Source organism: Myxozyma melibiosi, assembly GCF_037950935.1.
Source record: "Myxozyma melibiosi strain Phaff 52-87 chromosome Unknown BZA70scaffold_1, whole genome shotgun sequence".
NCBI classification, from domain to species: Eukaryota; Fungi; Ascomycota; class Lipomycetes; order Lipomycetales; family Lipomycetaceae; genus Myxozyma; species Myxozyma melibiosi.
In genome coordinates, this window is record NW_027042915.1 from 3891265 (window position 1) to 3909015 (window position 17751).

The following is a 17751-nucleotide window of genomic DNA, read 5'->3' on the forward strand; positions in this document are numbered from 1 at the left end:
TTGTCGTTGCTGTCGTTGTTCTTGCTATCGCCCTGGTGCTGATTGTGCTGATCGTGCTGATCATGTATCTGCTCATTCTTCTCCTTGATCTCAGTAGACCGAAACAAAACACCGTCCAACCACGTAACAGCCCCCTTCAACCTCCTTCCAACCCAGTCTGAAAGAGTCTCCAAGTCGTCATCGTCGTCTGGCCTGATAGTCCCGTCTGGGTAGTAGAACTGGCCGTTGTCGCCGTGAGTTCTGATCACGACCCTGATCCTGCGTCGCAGCTGCCGTGGATCGACCGGGGTGTTTTTGTCCATGAGAGTGAGTAGATATCTAGTAATCTGAGCATCCTCACTGTGAATTAGATGAGAAGCAGTTGCTGTATTGCAGTTATCAGCACCTGAAGCAGACCGCGCACCGCCACCACCGCCTCACCTCGGCCACACAAATTTTCCTTCACCTTCTCGCGCGCGACTACGCGTCTCAGCAAGTTCACCCTCTGCTCCATCTCCGTCTCTTCTGTCTCCGTCGATTCAATTCTTATCATCATCCACAATCCTCCCAGAGCACTGCTGCAATGAACTTTGGAGGACAGACACCGACGATCGTCGTGCTCAAAGAGGGCACCGACACGTCCCAGGGCCGCGGCCAGATTATCAGCAACATCAACGCCTGTCTTGCGATCCAGGACACAATCAGACCGACCCTTGGTCCATTGGGCTCTGATATCCTTGTATGTTCATCTCTATTTGTATCTGTATCTGTCTTTGTTTATTCGATAACTAACATCACCAGATTGTCGGATCGAAAGGAGACACCACCATCTCAAACGACGGTGCCACGATCCTAAAACTCCTGGACGTCGTCCATCCCGCCGCAAAGGTCCTCGTCGACATCTCTCGCTCGCAGGATGCCGAGGTCGGCGACGGAACAACCAGTGTCACCGTCATCGCCGGCGAACTGCTCCGCGAGAGCAAGGCCTTTGTCGAGGAAGGCGTCTCCACCCATATCGTCGCAAAGGGATACCGCAAGGCTGCCCTGCTTGCCGTCAATAAGATTAAAGAGCTCGCTGTTACCATTGATCGTTCAAATCCTACGTATGTTATTTCTCATTATCTCTGCTGCTGCTCATCAAACTCATTCTAACACCTCCCAGTGAATTCAGAGACCTGCTCGAAAAGTGCGCGGCCACCGCCATGTCATCAAAACTGATTCATCGCAACGACGCCCTGTTCAAGAAGATGGCTGTCGACGCCGTTCTCGCGCTTGACCAGGACGATCTTGACGAGAAGATGATTGGCGTCAAGAAGATCTCGGGCGGTAACCTCGAAGACTCGTTCCTTGTCGACGGTGTCGCGTTCAAAAAGACGTTTTCCTACGCTGGTTTCGAGCAGCAGCCCAAGGCATTCACAAACCCCAAGATTGTGACGCTCAACGTCGAGCTCGAGCTCAAGGCCGAGAAAGACAACGCCGAAGTTCGCATCGAGCAAGTGAGCGAGTACCAGGCCATCGTCGACGCCGAATGGAAAATCATCTACGACAAGCTCGAGGCGATCTACAACACCGGCGCGCAGATTGTGCTGTCCAAGCTCCCGATCGGCGATCTGGCGACGCAGTACTTTGCCGACCGCAACGTGTTTTGCGCCGGCCGAGTCACGGCCGACGATCTCGACCGGGTTGTGTCTGCCGTCGGCGGCAGCGTGCAGTCGACGTGCACCGACATCAAGCCCGAGTACCTGGGCACGTGCGAGAAGTTTGAGGAGCGACAGATTGGCGGCGAGCGCTTCAACTTGTTCAGCGGGTGCCCGAAGGCCAAGACGTGCACGCTCGTGCTGCGAGGCGGCGCCGACCAGTTCATCGAGGAGGTCGAGCGGTCGATGCACGACGCGATCATGATTGTGAAGCGCGCGGTGAAGAACAACTCTGTCGTCGCGGGCGGCGGCGCGATCGAGATGGAGCTGAGCCGATACTTGCGGGAGTACTCGCGCACGATTGCGGGCAAGCAGCAGCTCGTGATTGCGGCGTTTGCAAAGGCGCTTGAGGTGATCCCGCGACAGCTGTGCGATAACGCCGGGTTTGATGCTACAGACCTGCTGAACCGACTGCGGATGCGGCACGGCCGGGGCGAGGTGTGGGCAGGCATTGACTTTGAGAACGAGGATATTGCAAACAATATGGAGAAGTTTGTGTGGGAGCCCGCGCTGGTGAAGGTGAATGCGATCCAGAGCGCTGCGGAGGCGGCCTGTCTGATTCTGAGCGTCGACGAGACGGTGAAGAACGAGGAGAGCCCGGCGCAGGGGGCGGGAACGGGAGCGCGGGGGCGTGGCCGGGGCCGGGGGATGCCGATGATGTAAATCTGATGTAAATACGGTGTTTATCGAGGAGAAGAGTATGAATACAAGTACACAGTATATATAAGAGAATACAATACAATTGCAAATACACAAGTCATAAGCTGAATATCAAACAGTCAAGAAGCAGACAAACTTTGATGAGTTTTGGGTTTTGAGTTTGGCTCCGTCGCTCGTCGTCTTCTTCTTCTTCCTCGTTCTTGCTCCTCCTCCTCCTCCTCTTCCCCATCGGTTTATCCCCACAAACAGCTGCCTCTGTCTCGAACCCGCTGAGAAGAGCTTCTCCGTCGATGGTACTGCTTTACTGAGCACTCAATGGTTAGTCAACCCCGCCTCCCCCTCCCCAATCCCTCTCCTCCTCCTCTGCTCACCACCCTCCTCTTAGCTCCGGACCGCCGTGCTCGCCCTCTTCCGCGGCACGCGCTACGCAAACGACCTCATGCCGGACAGCGTTCTCTTCCAGTACTTCCGTCAGCTCGCCGTCTTCGTCGTCTACTCCCCCCAGATCGTCATCCTCGTCGCCGCCGCTCTCGCCCTCGTCCTCGCGTTCCCCGGCGCTGTTGACGTGATTAGATCCCCCGGCCTCGACTATGTCTGGGATGACCTCTCCGCCTCCTCCCCCCCGGATCTCGTCGTCAGACAGGCCTGGCTTCGCGGGCCGCTCTCAGACTCTCTCCAGATTGCGTGGGCTATAACCTCCTCCGTCTCCCATGCGCTCGATTCCTCCTCCTCTCCCTCCACCTCCTCCACCTCCTCCACCTCCTCCTCCTCCATCCTATCCCCCACCGAGCTCTGGCCTTCCCGAGACGCCTTCCTCGCTGATCCCTTCCCCTCCTCAACTCTCTCCCGCGCTCCCTCCGCTCTCGTCGCAAACGACTCTCTAATCCTATCTCTTATCTCCACCTCCCATTCCACCGACGCCCTCTGGACATCCTCCATCAAATCCATTGACGGCGACAACCTCGAGACCCGCTACTCCGCCCACTCCACCGTCGGCATCCTCCGTCACATCCCCACCTTCTCCCCGGTCTCTGGATTCATCCTCGCCGCCGCCTACCTCGCCGCCCTCATCTACCTCGTCATCTCCCTAAAACGCATGCCCGCCATGCGCTCAAAATACGGTCTCTTTGTCGCCTTCATGGTGGAGGTATGCTCCATTTCTCCTTTTAATCATTCCGTCTCTATCTACTGACTCAATTCTCTCAGGTCGCCCTCTCGCTAGCTGGCGCCGCCACGCTCCTGCACTGGCTCGACGCCGACTCGGCCCGTCTACCCATCTCCTCCTTCCCCTTCATCTTCTTCGTCCTCGCCACAGAAAACATGTTCCGTCTCCTAAATGCGCTCGCATACACAAAACCCGACCAGCCAGCAACAGTGCGCATCGGCACCGCACTCGGAAAAGTTGGCTTCCTCTCCACAGTCACCTACCTCTCAAACATCGGCATCCTCGTCCTCGCCGGCATCCTCACGTCGCCTCCCGTGCGCCAGATTTGCATTTTCACAGTCCTCGCTCTCATCATCGACTACTTCCTCCACATGTCCTACTTCGTCGCCGTGCTCTCGATCGACGTCCGCCGGCTCGAGCTCGAGGATCTCATCCAGTCCAGTCTCGACGCGCCTTCAAACGACGCCGATGACTCGGATGACGACGACATTCTCGCCCTCGACGAGTCGGTTCAAAGATCATGGAATCCGTTCCCAAAGATCCTCGGATACTTCACCAGAGGTCGAGTGCCGACAACCACAACCGCCGGCACAGCTGTGATGGGTTGCTTCTTGCTGCTCATCCAGTTCCACTATCTTGGCCAGCTCATTCCATCTTCTCTCCTCACAATGCACTGGTCCTCGTTAATAGCCGGCCACAGATCAAGCGTATGGTGCAGGATACCAGAGTTTTTCAGCTGCATAGCTGACGATCTGGCTGCTCTTCTCCCCCCCGGCCGGTCATCAATCTCCGTCGAGTTTTACGAGCCAGACTACTTCACCATCGCAACAAACAGTACGCAGGACTTATTCGTCGCCGACCCTTCTCTAACCTCCTCCCTCTCCTCCTCCGCAATCCTGCCCTCCTCCGGCGTGTTCTTCGTCACCCTCCTCATCCTCGCGCTTCTCACCACCGCGCTCGTCCTGCAACACATGCTCCGCGACGTGCGCGACGAAGCCGCTTCCGATCCGCGATTTCGATCGAGCCCCGTGTTTGTCACCAAAGACCTGTCCGGCTGCCACTCGCTCGACGTCGTCCGGCTCGCGACCTCGTCCAACGGCCTCGTCGCCTCGCTCGGTCTCGACCACAAGATCTTCATCTGGCAAGTCAACAGCTCGTCGCACAAGAAGCTCAAGGCGAGCAAAGTCCCGCTGCCGTCCGAGCCCACGACATGGCCGGTGAGTGCGATCGCGCTCGACACCGACGGCCGGTTTCTGGCGATCTGCAGCAAGAGCGGCAAAGTGCACTGCTGGTCGATCGCGACCTCGCGCTTCGTGTGGACGGTCGAGCTCGCGGGACTCGAGAACGCGGCGCCGGCGGCGATTCTGTTTTTGACGGAAAAAGTGCCGGGCATGGTGACGCGCGTGAACTTGGTCGTCGTTGGCCGGAACGGGATGCTGTACCAGATCGCGACGGACTCGAGCGGGGTTGTGTTTGAGCACAAGATCACGGACGAGACGCTGGACTCTGCCGAGAAGCTGTTCACGCCGCGGTTGCCGAAGCGCATTGTTTCGGCTACGAGGGCCGGGAATATCGTGATTACGATGCTGGTCCGAACGACGTGGATCTCGCAAAAGCTCGATCTGCGGCCGGGAATGACTGTGATTCTCGAGCAGCAGCAGATCCTCAACCCGATGAACCCGAAACCCGACATCCTGACCTCGAACGCACAAAACAAGCCGCAGAACCCGAACGAGATTATGTCGATCGTGCCGTTGCCGCAGATCGGAATGGTCCTCCGTACGCGGGGGATCAAGCTTGATCTGATTGACGTGCAGACCGGGACGATTGTCAAGGAATTTCAAATCGGGCAGTACCGACGGGGCTCGCTACACGCGTTCCATGACCACACCCAGCACTGTCCGTTCTGCGGATGTTCGACGATCGCGACGCTGTGCATCGTCTACACCGAGCGTGAGTCGGGGATGATGATCATGCACACGTTTGTGGCGACGAACCGGGCGAGGAAAAACATCTGCTTGCGAGTCGAGCGAGATCCGCGAGAAAAACGATGTATCGGATTCGAAGGCGTGCTGGAGCGACAACATTGGCTCGCGGACGTCAGCGGGTGGGAGGTCACTGATATCAACGTCGTGATGGGCATCCGTCGCAAGACAAGCACGTTGGCCGATCTCGCGATCCACTCGGCCTCACACACCAACGACGGCCATTCAACCTCAGAAGGGCTGCATCATCGCGTGGCGAACGGCAGTGGTCCGGCGGCGGCAGGAAACGAGGTCGCGTTGAAAAAGTATGGTAGAAGTTCAGATGGCCAGGTCAAGGAAGAATGCTGGGAAGGCTGGACGATGGGCATGGACGGCACCGTCAACACGTACGACCTCCGACCGGACAACATCCACCGGGACCTGCAGCGGTACCCGCGGTCGCGCACGCGACAGCGCACATACAGCTCGTCATCGGACGAAGAGTACGACGCGGATACCAACGGCAACGGCGAAGAATACCCAAAACCAGGCACCTCGGCGCGCCGGCGCAAGAAACGACATACCCACCACTACCACGTGCACCCGAACGTGCAGGACCTACTCGTCTCGCACATCGGCCCGGTCGCGAAACTAGGCCACCGGTCGACGGTGATTGGGTTCGGCAACACGGTGCGCGTGCTGTACTTTGGCTCTGAGGAAATCATCTCGCCGAACGACAACTCCGTCGACGACGACGACGTCGGGCTCGCGTACGTCTCGCGCAGACGCCGCGCAGGCCGCCGCTCGGACTCGAGAGGAAGTATCGGATCCCCCGCCGCGAGCCCGATGCGCGTCGCATCGAGCGGGCATGGCGGCGGCCTGATGAGCGGGGGCCTGATGAACGGCGCGCGGCACGCAGGGGGCGGGCTGACCCGAGGCGGGCTGATGGGCGGCAGCGCTCGTAGGGGGGGTTTGATGGGCGGCGGAGCTCGGTTTTGAGATGTAATTGAGAGAAAGAAAAAATTGTCTGTTTGTTCTTTGTAGTTAATCTGGCTATGTAAATTATTTCTTTTTTTCCTATCTATTGTGTGTTTCTTTCTTGCAAGTGTTCTTTTGTTCGTACTATGGAGATTTTTCTTTTTTTGATTTGTGTTGTTTTCTACTTTTTGTGATATATGTAATCATTCGTTTTTCGCGCTGCTTTGGACCTGTGAAAGGGTTTTGTTGTTTCTTTGTGTGTATCACATTGTAATCATATGTCCTATAGACTATTCTATCCTGTCTGTAGTATGTACATAAGATGCTACTCAACCTCGAGCCACGCATCCTGCAACTCCTGCTCGGTGAAGGTAAAATGCTTCTTAATCTGCGGTCGCCAGCGATGAACCTGCCACTTCTGAAACTCGAGAAAGTTGACTGTCCGCTGGCGCGTCGCTCTGATCCCGTTCCTTGTCGCCATGTACTGTTTATACGCCTCCGTCACCAACTTCCGATGTAGTTCCTGATACGTACAACCCGCGTACCGCTCCACAACCTCCATCATCTCCGCCTTCTTCCCCCCCTCCTCCTCCGCCGACGCCGCCTGCCGCAATATATTCGGAATCTCAACCTTCATCTCCCACTCATCCTCCCGCGCCGCCAACTCCGCCCAAAACTCGTACATCGCCCGCCGATCGACCGCCTTCTGCGACGTCCGGATCCGGCTCGCGAACTTTGCGTTCACGCGGTGCCGTTTCTCCGGCGTGCTCCACGCCGGGCGGATTACGTATTCTTTGTATGAGCCCTGGAGGAAGACGAGCACGGGCTCGCGCGGATGGTGCAGGTAGTACCGCTTCTTCCGCTCGCGCGCGCGAAGGGTATGTTCTTCCTCCAACTCCTTCGCGCGCGCTCGCTGCCGTGCGGGCGGCATGCGCGGAAACTGCCTTTTCACGGCGGCAAGGTACCGCGGTTTCGCATACTTTTCAGTGATATGCCGCCGTTTGCGTTCTTTCGCGTCTTTCTTTTCTGCCGCTTCCGCGGCGGTGATTTTGGTTTCGAGGTCGCGCGCGTGGTTGACTTGTTTGATTAGCGCGACGCGGCGGCGGATTTCGTCGTGCGTGGAGTCAGAGCGCAGCGCGAGTCTTAACGTGCGTTCGTCTGCGAATGCGGAGAGAAGACGGTCGCGGCAAGCGGTGGGTGCGCGGAGGCCTTTGAATGCGTGGAATTGGGAGCGGATGTGGGAGCGCAGGAAGGCGGCGTCGGCGGCGAGAGGGGAGGTGGGTGGTGTGGAGAGGAGGCGGGTGTGGCGGAGGAGGGCGCGGTAGAGGCGGAGGACGGGGGTGCGGTGGGAGGAGAGGTCTGCGAAGGATGTGGGCATGTTATCGGGTCATGTCTACTGTTCGTGAGGTGGTGAAGTTGAGAGATGGAGGTGAATATCAAAAACTTTTGAAACTCCCAACTGCGTCTGTCTTTATGTCTCCATCCAACATCTCTTCTCACCACTTCAGTAATGACAATGACAACAGAACCCTCACATAAACGGAAATACAAATCCGAAAAAGAAAATAAAGCAAAGACAAAACAAGCTAGGTTACAATGCGAATACCTGCTTCCGAACAAGCATTTCCGGCGCTGCAACATGACGCGGCGGGCGGACGCGCGGTTTTGCGCGCAGCATAGAGAGGTTAGTTCTTGGCTTGTCTTAGCTAGAGATAGGAAGAGTTGGAAGAAAGAGAGGCTGATGGAATATGTAGGAAGACGAAGCGGATAGGGTGAAGTGTCCTTTAGACCCGGGGCATACGGTGCGGAAGCAGGAGCTCGAGCGACATCTGAAGAAATGCAATGCAGCGAGGCGGGCGCTGGAACCGGCGGGCGAGCCGTGGTTTTCGGCGGATGTCAATGTCTTGAATATCGACGCAGACCGCGAGGCAGAAGAAGAAGAGGGCAGGGAGGTCTCGGCGGAGGAGTACAAAACCTGGATCACCTACGTAAACCAGGCATACTCCACCCTCTCCTCCCCCTCTGGCAGCGCAGCAGACCTCCACCCGCTCCAACAACTTACCCACGCGAGTCTCGAACCTCGACTCTCGCAGCTCAGCAACAAGAAACACGCGATCCAGCAATCCTCACTGATCGCGCATCTCGAGGCCGCACAGCTTCTCGCGTGCGGGAATTTCTACGTCGAGTTTGGGTGCGGACGGGGGGAGTTGTCGCGGTATTTGAACCATGCGCTGGTTTTTTTGCTTGGGAAGAACAACAAGGAGGAGAAGGGGGAGAGGACGAGGTTTTTGCTGGTGGATAGGGATTCGATGCGGTTGAAGCTGGATAATAAGATCATTGCCGACTCTGAAGAAGCAGGCGTAAGTCCGCTTCCCCAAGTCGAGAGACTACGGGTTGATATCAAAGACCTTGACCTCGTCGCTGCGCCAAAACTCCAACTCCCTCCTTCTTCTACTTCTTCTCCTTCCTCCTCGCAGTCACAGATGGTCGCGGTATCCAAACACCTCTGCGGCGCAGCAACAGATCTCACGCTCCAATGCCTCGCGCACTACGCCCACCCACCACAAACCCACCACCCGCTCCCGTTCGCGGGCGCGCTGATCGCGCTCTGCTGCCGACACAGATGCACGTACGCGACGTTTCCCGTGCGTCACCTTCCGCACGCGGACAAAGTCACCCGCCGCGGCTTCACTATCCTGACAAAGATGAGCTCGTGGGCCGTCTGCGGCCGGCGCAGGCAAGCATCATCTGACGACGCCGAGCACGAGAACGAGGACGAGGAGTACGCGGCAGACGAGGAAGATTGCGCGCCGGCGGTGCAGCATCCGTCTGGACTACCGATCGAGGAGCGTGAGGAGATTGGGTTTAAAGTGCGCGCGGTGCTGGATCATGCGCGCGTGCAGCATGTTCGAGGGAGTATGCCGGGGTATGAGGCGCGGTTGGTGAGGTATGTTGAGCGGGGGGTTTCGTTTGAGAATGTTGGGTTGCTGGTTGGTAGAGTGTAGATATGTTGATAGATGACTACTGGTTATGAGACTTGCTACAGATTACATATAAACTGTCAACTAATGAGTGCATGCTGACAGTCTTATTCCTATTCATAACAAAATACAATGACACAATCACAATGACAAAAAACAATAAAAGAAACAAGAGACCTCAGATGTTCACCCACGTCTAAAGCAGCAACTACTCAGCAGTAATGATCGCGGCGGCGCCCATACCGGTGCCGATGCACATGGAGGTCAAACCGATCTTCTTGTTGTACTGCTTGAATTCCTGGATGAGGGTTGCGATCTGGCGGGAGCCGGTGCAGCCGAGCGGGTGGCCGAAGGCGATGGCGCCGCCGTTGGGGTTGACTTTTGCGGGGTCGATCTTGCAGTCGAGGACGGAGTAGAGACATTGGCTGGCGAAGGCTTCGTTCTGTGAATGATATGTTAGCGTGCTGTATAGTAGAAGAGTAGTAGAGTAGAAGAGTAGTAGAGTAGAATAGGGTAGACGCACAATCTCGTAGATGTCGACATCGTCCTTGGTAAGACCGTTGCGCTCCAAAACCGCAGGGATGGCGACGGCGGGTCCGACGCCCATGACCTCAGGAGGCACGCCGACGACAGCGCAGTCGACAAACTTTCCAACGATAGGCCAGCCCTGCTTCTGGGCAAAGGATCTGCGCGCGAGCAAGACCGCCGCCGCGCCGTCCGAGATCTGGGAGGCGTTGCCGGCGTGCGTGGTGCCGTCTTTCTTGAACGCGGGGCGGATCTTTGATAAGCTCTCGGGTGTGACGCCCGGTCTGATTCCGTCGTCCTCGGAGACGACGATTTCAGAGACTTGCTCGGTCTTGGGATCGATGAACTTGGTCTTGATCGGGATGATCTCTTCCTTGAACTTGCCGGCCTTCTGGGCGGCCTCGGCCTTGCGGTATGAGTCGGCGGCGAACTCGTCCTGCATCTTGCGGGTGACGCCATACGCCTCGGCGACGTTCTCAGAGGTGACGCCCATAGGAATCAGGCACTTCTTGCCCTCCTCGTGGTTTGCGAGAAAGTCAGAAAACTCCGAGACCGAGCCCGGGCCAAAGTTGATGGACATACTCTCGACGCCACCGCCGATGCCGGCGTCGATGTCGCCGGTCTTGATGCCCTTGAAGATGTGGTCGACGGACATGAGGCCGGAGGAGCATTGGCGGTTGATGGAGATGTAGGGGACGGAGTAGGGGATGCCGGCGGCGAGGCAGGCGGCGCGGTGCTCGGTGACGCCGGAGCCGGGGGCGAGGACGTTGCCGACGCAGACGTCGCCGAGGTACTTTGGGTCGACGCCGGTGCGCTCGATGAGGCCTTTGAGGACTGCGGTGAGGATGTCAGCGGCGGTGGTGTCCTTGAAGCCGCCCTTGCCACCCTTTGTGAGGGCGGATCTGTAGGCGCCGACGATGACGACGTCGTCGGGGTGCTTTTCGAGGAGTTTTGAGACGGCGGAGGCGTCGTTGGGGGCGAGTTGGGAGGCGAGGTTAGAGAGGCGGTCCATGGTGAATATGATAGAAGAGTAGAGGTGATGAAGAGAAGAGGAAGAGAAGAGAGGAAGGAGAGGTTAAGTAGAGACGGAAGCGGGGCGAGAAATAAGCAGCCGAGGACTGTTTCTGGGGAAGCCGCCCGCCGCAGTTGCCGAGGTTCAGAGTCGGTCACCCGCAGACCGCTCGGGGATGGTGTGGGTGAGGATGTAGACTGTTAACAGAGAAGAAGTAGTATTCTTTAGAATCTGTAGTGTATTGTATTGTATTGTATTATACTGTATTGTATTGTATATTGCAGGTATTCTCTCTTGCAGACAGATGCTGCCCCGCCAGCACGAAACCCTCTGCAGCCGCTGCTGACACTCACATGTCTGTGATGAGTGAATATCAGATACTGTAAGAGTATGAATACAAGGTGTATTCTGTAGTTGCTGTGTATGAATGCTGTATATTCTAGTTGCATGATCATGAATGAAGACTGTAGAAGACCAGACCATCAGCAGACCGAGGATCAGTCTCGTGCTTGGCTGCTGATCGTCTGATGAACAATCTGCCAGCGATACTTTGTCTCTGTAAGTGCAATTGTCTGTTCTGATTTGTAATTGTACTGTAATGTATGTATTGTATGTATTGTATGTATTGTATGTATTGTATGTATTGTATGTATTGTATGTATTGTATGTATTTGTAATTGACTGTTCTGCTGTAATCGACTATTACTGCTCACCGCTCAGGAAATAGCTCCCGCACGTGACTCTCTCGTCCTCGACCTTCACCACCTGCACCCACCACCCATCCTCTTCTACCAACAATGCCTCTCTTCCTGCCCAAGAGCAAAGGCCTCGGCCGACTGCTGCTCTGTTCGAGGAGTCTTACCTCTTTTACTCTGCTCACCCGTCGTTCTCCCTTCACATTTCCTACTCTCCTCCCCTCCCGGCAATCGCGGCTTCTTCCGTCCAGGCTCTACTCCACCGACCCCGACCCCGACCCCGACCCCGACCTCAACCAGAACAAGAAACAGCAACAGCAACAGCAGCAAAAAACAACACTGCAGTCCCTCAACGATGTCATCACCTCCAAACACACCCGCCAAAAAGTCTACGCCGAAACAAAAGCCCGCACCGCGTCCGCGATGAAGAACGCGATCGACAAGCTTCCAAAGCCCACCCGCGCCGTCTTTCGCGAAAACATCTACACCCTCCCGAATATCCTGACCTTCACCCGTCTCGTCGCCGCGCCGGTTGTGGGGATCCTGGTGCTCAGAAGTAACCATGTCGCTGCCACCGCTGTCTTTCTCTACGCCTGCGTCACCGACTGGCTCGACGGTCATATCGCGAGAAAGTATGGCCTGCAGTCCGTCGTCGGCAGCGTCATCGATCCAATGGCCGACAAAATGCTCATGGTCACCTTGACCGGCTGTCTCGCCTGGATCGGCTCTCTTCCTCGTGAGTTCCTCTTCCTCCTCATCACTGTCATCATCTCTACAGCTAACACCCCCAGTCTGGATCGCAATCATCATCTTTGGCCGCGACGCCCTCCTCGGCATCTCTGCAATCTACTACCGCTACATCTCCCTCCCGCCGCCAAAGACAATGGCCCGCTACTGGGACTTTAGCATTCCCTCGGCTGAAGTCCATCCTACTACAATCTCAAAGTACAACACTTTTCTGCAAATGGGTCTTCTTGCTTCTACCCTCGTCAAGCCCTTTGCTTTCCAGCAGCTCTCTGCTCAAGCCCAGATCTTGGCTTCGCAGGCTATCGTTGGTCTAGAGTGCGTTCCTTTTCTTTCTTTTGTTTTACTTCTCTCTCTAACTTACTACAGATACACCGTCGCAGCCACTACAATCCTCAGCGGCCTGTCCTACGTCTTCTCCAAAACCGCCGTCAAGATCCTGACCGAGGAGGAAATCGAAAAACGCCGCATCGAGCAGGAGAAGAAGAACACCCCTCCCCCTCCAACGCACGACATTAACCAGAAATAAACGGCAGACCTTCTCCTCTGCTGCAGTAAATACCATTGCATTTTAGTTGTCTATACTTCCTTGTACAGAGAAAATCATCATCATCGTCAGCTGTAAAAGTGCCGCGGCTCCCCGCATCCCGTGAGGCTCATCTGACTACGACCTCAGTCAGCCCAGCTCTGATAAGCCTGGACTCCTCCATCCTCAGCTTCTCGACTCTTGACAGCAGCGCAGCAGCAGCAGCAGCAGCGCAGCAGCAGCAACACAATGCCGCTCAAACACACAACAGTAGTCGTGAACGCAGCCCACCCCCGCGCCCTGCGCACCTCCACCGCGCGCATCACCGACCGTCTCCAGATCGTGGTCAACAGATACTCTCCGCCGAACCCGCACCCGGACGGCATCACCCTCTTCTTCCTGCACTGCACCGGCTACCAGAAAGAAGTCTGGGAAGAGACCATCGCGCGCGTGTTTGAGTCCGACATACCGATCCGCGAAGCCATTGCGTACGACTGGGTCGGACACGGCGACTCGGCCGTGCTGAACGAGCAGAAGCTCGGCTCGGCAGCGCGATGGACGGATGGCGGAAGGGATCTCTTGCAGGTTATCGCGCAGCTCGATATTCCGCAGCCCATCGTCGCCGTCGGGCATTCAATGGGTGGATCTCATGTGTATGTATTCTCCTCCTCCTCCTCCTCCTCTTCTACAAGACCTCCATACTCACTCTCGCAGGCTATCCGCAGGATACATGCACCCCTCCCTCTTCAAAGGCCTAATCGCCATCGAACCCATCGCCCACCCCTTCTCCCTCGCCACCATCACCACCCAAATCTGCTCTCTGCTCGTGCACATGCCCGACCAATTCCCCGACCGCCAAAGCGCAATCTCGTTCCTCAAATCCACGCAAGCCCGCTCATTCGACCCCGCCGTGCTCAACCGGCTGATCGAATGCTCCTTCTACGACACGAAATCAAAATCCGGCGAACCCGTTGTCAAGCTAAAGTCCTGCGCCGCGCAGCAGGTCGCGATATACCAGGATTCGCCGGATAGTCTTGAGGAATTAGTTCAGCGGCTGCCGTTCATTGAGTCGCCGACGCTGCTTGTGCATGGCGAGAACGCGAAATGGAACGACGAGACCACGCCCGCGCGGCTGTCGGAGCTGATAAAGACCTCTACTACACAATGGATTCCGGGCGGGAGACATATGGTTCCTCTCGAGATGCCGGGTATAGTCGGTACGTCACCCTCTCTTCTGTATTTATCAACTCATGACTTACTAACAACCACAGCATCAATAATCACAGTCTTCCTCACCCGAGTCTGGGAAAAATGGGCCACCGAGCTCCGCGCAGACAAGCAGAAAACAGACGCGCAGATCGCGCAGGAAGTAGAAGACGGCGTCGCCCACGGCATCCACCTGATGGACACGACCGCCGAGGTGTCGCGACAAATCCACGCGGCGAAGAGAAAACAGAAGAAAGCGAGCAAGCTGTGATAGAATTAATTACGATCTTTGATTACCAGATCAGGACTCCGTTGCGAGCAGCGTCGCGGCCAATAGAAATCCTCATAAAAGCTCGTTTTCGTCGCCTGCTGACTCTGGAAATCTCAAACCTGCCCCGCGTCAGCGTGAAAACCCGAACAAATTCCCTATTCGAGTCAAACAACCGAGCAATATTCACGTCCAAGCAAAGGCTTAATCTGCTTTACTCCAATAGTAACCCTCTGAACAGTAAAAACAGTAGGCCGCCACGAGGCAATTTACGACAATTCACGAAAATAATCCGGTTTGGCGTCGGGTTTTTCCGGGTCATCCGACGTCATCTGCCTCGCTCGGCCCCATTGTTCTTGACTCACTGGCTCAGATGGGCAGGATTCAGACAATGCTGCTGACGGCGGGTTGTTTTCGTGTAGTTTTCGTGTCTTAATGCGCGTGGAGAAGAGGAGGATGGCGGGTATATTAAGATGTGGTTTCGCTGTCGTAGGCTGCTGCTTCAACTAATACTGTCACAACAACTACTACTGTTCTACTTGCTGTCAACATGTCCTCAAGACTTGCTGCCCACAACCTCCTCCTGACCACATCCCGCACCTGCGCCCCCCTGGCCAGCATCGTCCGCTCCTCGCGGCCCTTCTCATCCCGGCCCAAAGCCAGTAGCATGCGCGACCCAGCCGTGCACATGCCCGTCGCTCCCGCTCCCGCCACCGAATCCCAAGTCCCCGCCGAAAACCTCGAGACCAGCCCTCCCGAGCCCAAGAAATCGCTAATGCAGCCAGACAAGCACGATTACTTCACCGAAGCGGCGTGGCCGCATCCGATATACACGCGCGCCGAGATGGAGGCGATTGCGTTTGCGCACCGGAACGCGACGACGTGGTCGGATAAGGTCGCGCTGCTGACGATGAGGACGCTTAGGCATTGCTTTGATTTCGCGACGGGGTATCATCATCCGAAACCCGGGCGCGAAAATGATCCTGCGGTCGCGATGACGGAGAGGAAGTGGCTAATTCGCATTGTCTTTCTCGAGAGTATCGCCGGCGTACCTGGAATGGTGAGTGCTCTTTCTCCATCTCCTCAGTCAGTCTTGATAGCAAAAACGACTCTCTGACTTGAAATATCAACAGGTCGCTGGCATGGTCCGCCATCTGCACTCCCTGCGCGCGCTCAGAAGAGACCGCGCGTGGATCGAAAGTCTTCTCGAAGAAGCCTACAACGAGCGCGTCCACCTCCTCACGTTCCTCAAGATCTACAACCCCGGCTGGTTCATGCGCCTCATGCTCCTCGGCGGCCAAGGCGTTTTCTTCAACCTCTTTTTCGCCGCATACCTCGTTTCCCCACGCACCTGCCACCGCTTCGTCGGGTATCTCGAAGAAGAAGCCGTGCTGACCTACACGCGCTGCATCAAAGATTACCGCGCAGGCAGACTTCCCGAGTTTGAAAAACTCGAGGTTCCAGATATCGCGAAGCAGTACTGGAAAATGGGCGACGACTGCACGATGGAAGACCTGCTGCTGTACATCCGCGCCGACGAGGCAAAGCACCGCGAGGTCAACCACACGTTTGGGAATCTCAATCAGAAAACAGATCGGAATCCGTTCGCGCTCAAGGTCGAGAACGGGAAACCGCAGCCTAGTAAGGGGCTTTCGCCGATGAAGCCGACGGGTTGGGAGCGCGACGAGATCGCGGCGTGATACTTTTTGTCTTCTTTGTTGCTGGGTTTGCTTTGCATGTAGTGTAGTCGAATCACACTCTTTCTAAACTGTTTTCTTGATTGTAAATCCAGTCTCACCCACCACCGCCTGCATCTCTCTAACCTCCACCTTCTCGACGCGACTTATCGTGCTCCCACCTATCAAAACATCAGTACAGCTCATCCCAGCTCTCACGCTCTCACGCCTCACTCACGCTTCAGTCGCTGCACGAATAGCTCGAGCGTCTCGGAAGACCCGGTCTGTGCCTCGCCTCGTACCGTTCCTTGCTCTGCGGACTGTCAACACCTTTGCTCTGGTTTAAAGCTGGAATTGATACGTACTGGTATTATAAACGAATCCCGTGATTCCGCCCAGCTCACGAGCCGTCCTCTGTCCATCTACTCAGCACACCTGTTTCCAATACACAGAAGCACAACACAGAAGCTAACCTCCACATATCGACGAAACCCAACCCCTTGCACCTACACATCTCTCAATCAGCATGATTATCGCTGGGGATGATTCGAGATCATGCACTCACGTAGCCTGTTACTTCAAATCCGATGCGTTTTGAAAGCATTGCGTAATTCGCTGCAGCGGTGGGGGTTGTGATGGGGAGTGGGAGGAGGAGGATTACACAGCGTGAGAACTTTGAAGCACGGCACAAGATGGCTGATAACACCTAAAATGTAGACCAAACTTCTTCCCTACTATAGCATAGAGAAGTTATCCTCGATAAAGCTATTTCTGACAAAGAGCAATATTATCAAGAACTGAGTAAGCATCGCTGCATCTCCGGCATCTGGTTACCTCCGCAGAGTTCAGCTCCCAACCCGCTCCACGCTTCTCCTCTCCTCGACTTGATCGTCGACATCTTCTGCCGCGTTGCTCTATCTGGATTCTCATTTCATCGATAAGATGATTTCAGAGTGTTTGGCTGTACATTCGTGATTATATTCACATGCTGCTGTCGTATGCGAGAGTGTAGCAGAGCAGGTGACGGCGCTGGACTTACTGACTTGCTCTCCTCGTCTAGATCTGGTTCGGGGATGAGCATGAGAGGGGTGATTGTAGCAGGACGGCGCGGCTATGGGGGGAAAGAGAATGTATATGCGGGTCCTGTTTCTTTTTTAATGTAATCTACTCTGTCGCCTCTGTTACCTGTGTCCTTCAACTCTGCATGTATACTGTTCAGCGTCACTGCTTATTCACTAGTTTAATACAATCTATGAGAGAAAATGGTTTATTTTTTTTTCTTTCTGGGTTTTACAATGCGGTACCTCTCCACACGTACTCTCCCATTCCGTCCATCACAGCCAAAACAGAAACATTCACTAGAAAAGTCCACAGCATCGACAGCAAAGACAGAACAAGAAGCGCACGCGTGGAGCGGCCGGTGCCAGGATCGGGAAGAATGCATTACGCATACTCCTGAACAAGACTATAAAGTCTTATCCAAGAGTTATGTGGGACTCTGCGGCCATCTCTCAATGGTCGCCATACCCACTAAGACCCGACTTCATCCAAAGGCAGCTCAAGAGCTACCCCCGTATCGATGGTTCGTCAGCGTTGTCGCATGATCCGCCCGTCTCATCATCCGAGGGCTGTGCGGTCACAGAGCCCATCTTCGACAAAGACGGTTGGTCGCGCG

The 17751-nt window shown here is 55.7% G+C and overlaps 9 protein-coding genes across 9 annotated transcripts; 6 read left to right on the forward strand and 3 right to left on the reverse strand.

Moving 5' to 3' along the window:
* The first annotated feature begins 444 nt into the window (after positions 1-444).
* On the forward strand, positions 445-2532 carry BZA70DRAFT_55690 (chaperonin Cpn60/TCP-1 family). Its single transcript, XM_064915210.1, has 3 exons — positions 445-718; positions 781-1082; positions 1142-2532. The coding sequence occupies exons 1-3, from the start codon at positions 563-565 to the stop codon at positions 2337-2339; spliced, it is 1656 nt and encodes a 551-aa protein (XP_064771624.1). The 5' UTR covers positions 445-562; the 3' UTR covers positions 2340-2532.
* Positions 2533-2651: 119 nt separating this feature from the next.
* On the forward strand, positions 2652-6464 carry BZA70DRAFT_265853 (sterol-sensing domain of SREBP cleavage-activation-domain-containing protein; the record flags this gene model as incomplete). Its single annotated transcript, XM_064910987.1, has 3 exons — positions 2652-2654; positions 2722-3483; positions 3543-6464. 3 exons carry the CDS (start codon positions 2652-2654, stop codon positions 6462-6464), a joined length of 3687 nt encoding a protein of 1228 aa, XP_064771625.1.
* A 10-nt stretch (positions 6465-6474) lies between these two features.
* BZA70DRAFT_55644 (uncharacterized protein) lies at positions 6475-8286 on the reverse strand. The gene has a single exon (XM_064915208.1). It carries the CDS (start codon positions 7819-7821, stop codon positions 6769-6771), a length of 1053 nt encoding a protein of 350 aa, XP_064771626.1. The 5' UTR covers positions 7822-8286; the 3' UTR covers positions 6475-6768.
* BZA70DRAFT_56552 (methyltransferase TRM13-domain-containing protein) lies at positions 7697-9568 on the forward strand. Its single transcript, XM_064915214.1, has 2 exons — positions 7697-8127; positions 8198-9568. The coding sequence occupies exons 1-2, from the start codon at positions 7954-7956 to the stop codon at positions 9446-9448; spliced, it is 1425 nt and encodes a 474-aa protein (XP_064771627.1). The 5' UTR covers positions 7697-7953; the 3' UTR covers positions 9449-9568.
* Positions 9541-11073, reverse strand: BZA70DRAFT_55680 (peroxisomal 3-oxoacyl-CoA thiolase). Its single transcript, XM_064915209.1, has 2 exons — positions 9948-11073; positions 9541-9866 (listed from the first exon to the last, which is right to left on the reverse strand). Exons 1-2 carry the CDS (start codon positions 10959-10961, stop codon positions 9633-9635), a joined length of 1248 nt encoding a protein of 415 aa, XP_064771628.1. The 5' UTR covers positions 10962-11073; the 3' UTR covers positions 9541-9632.
* Positions 11074-12079: 1006 nt separating this feature from the next.
* Positions 12080-12929, forward strand: BZA70DRAFT_235654 (phosphatidyl synthase; the record flags this gene model as incomplete). Its single annotated transcript, XM_064910347.1, has 3 exons — positions 12080-12392; positions 12448-12718; positions 12770-12929. 3 exons carry the CDS (start codon positions 12080-12082, stop codon positions 12927-12929), a joined length of 744 nt encoding a protein of 247 aa, XP_064771629.1.
* Positions 12895-14677, forward strand: BZA70DRAFT_55712 (Alpha/Beta hydrolase protein). The gene is made up of 3 exons (XM_064915211.1): positions 12895-13579; positions 13641-14143; positions 14198-14677. The coding sequence occupies exons 1-3, from the start codon at positions 13176-13178 to the stop codon at positions 14401-14403; spliced, it is 1113 nt and encodes a 370-aa protein (XP_064771630.1). The 5' UTR covers positions 12895-13175; the 3' UTR covers positions 14404-14677.
* Positions 14678-14950: 273 nt separating this feature from the next.
* On the forward strand, positions 14951-16100 carry BZA70DRAFT_234868 (putative alternative oxidase AlxA; the record flags this gene model as incomplete). Its single annotated transcript, XM_064910317.1, has 2 exons — positions 14951-15460; positions 15534-16100. The coding sequence occupies 2 exons, from the start codon at positions 14951-14953 to the stop codon at positions 16098-16100; spliced, it is 1077 nt and encodes a 358-aa protein (XP_064771631.1).
* On the reverse strand, positions 15841-17009 carry BZA70DRAFT_55618 (Acylphosphatase-like domain-containing protein). Its single transcript, XM_064915207.1, has 5 exons — positions 16642-17009; positions 16550-16582; positions 16442-16490; positions 16315-16389; positions 15841-16258 (listed from the first exon to the last, which is right to left on the reverse strand). The coding sequence occupies exons 1-5, from the start codon at positions 16678-16680 to the stop codon at positions 16164-16166; spliced, it is 291 nt and encodes a 96-aa protein (XP_064771632.1). The 5' UTR covers positions 16681-17009; the 3' UTR covers positions 15841-16163.
* Between the last annotated feature and the right edge of the window lie 742 nt (positions 17010-17751).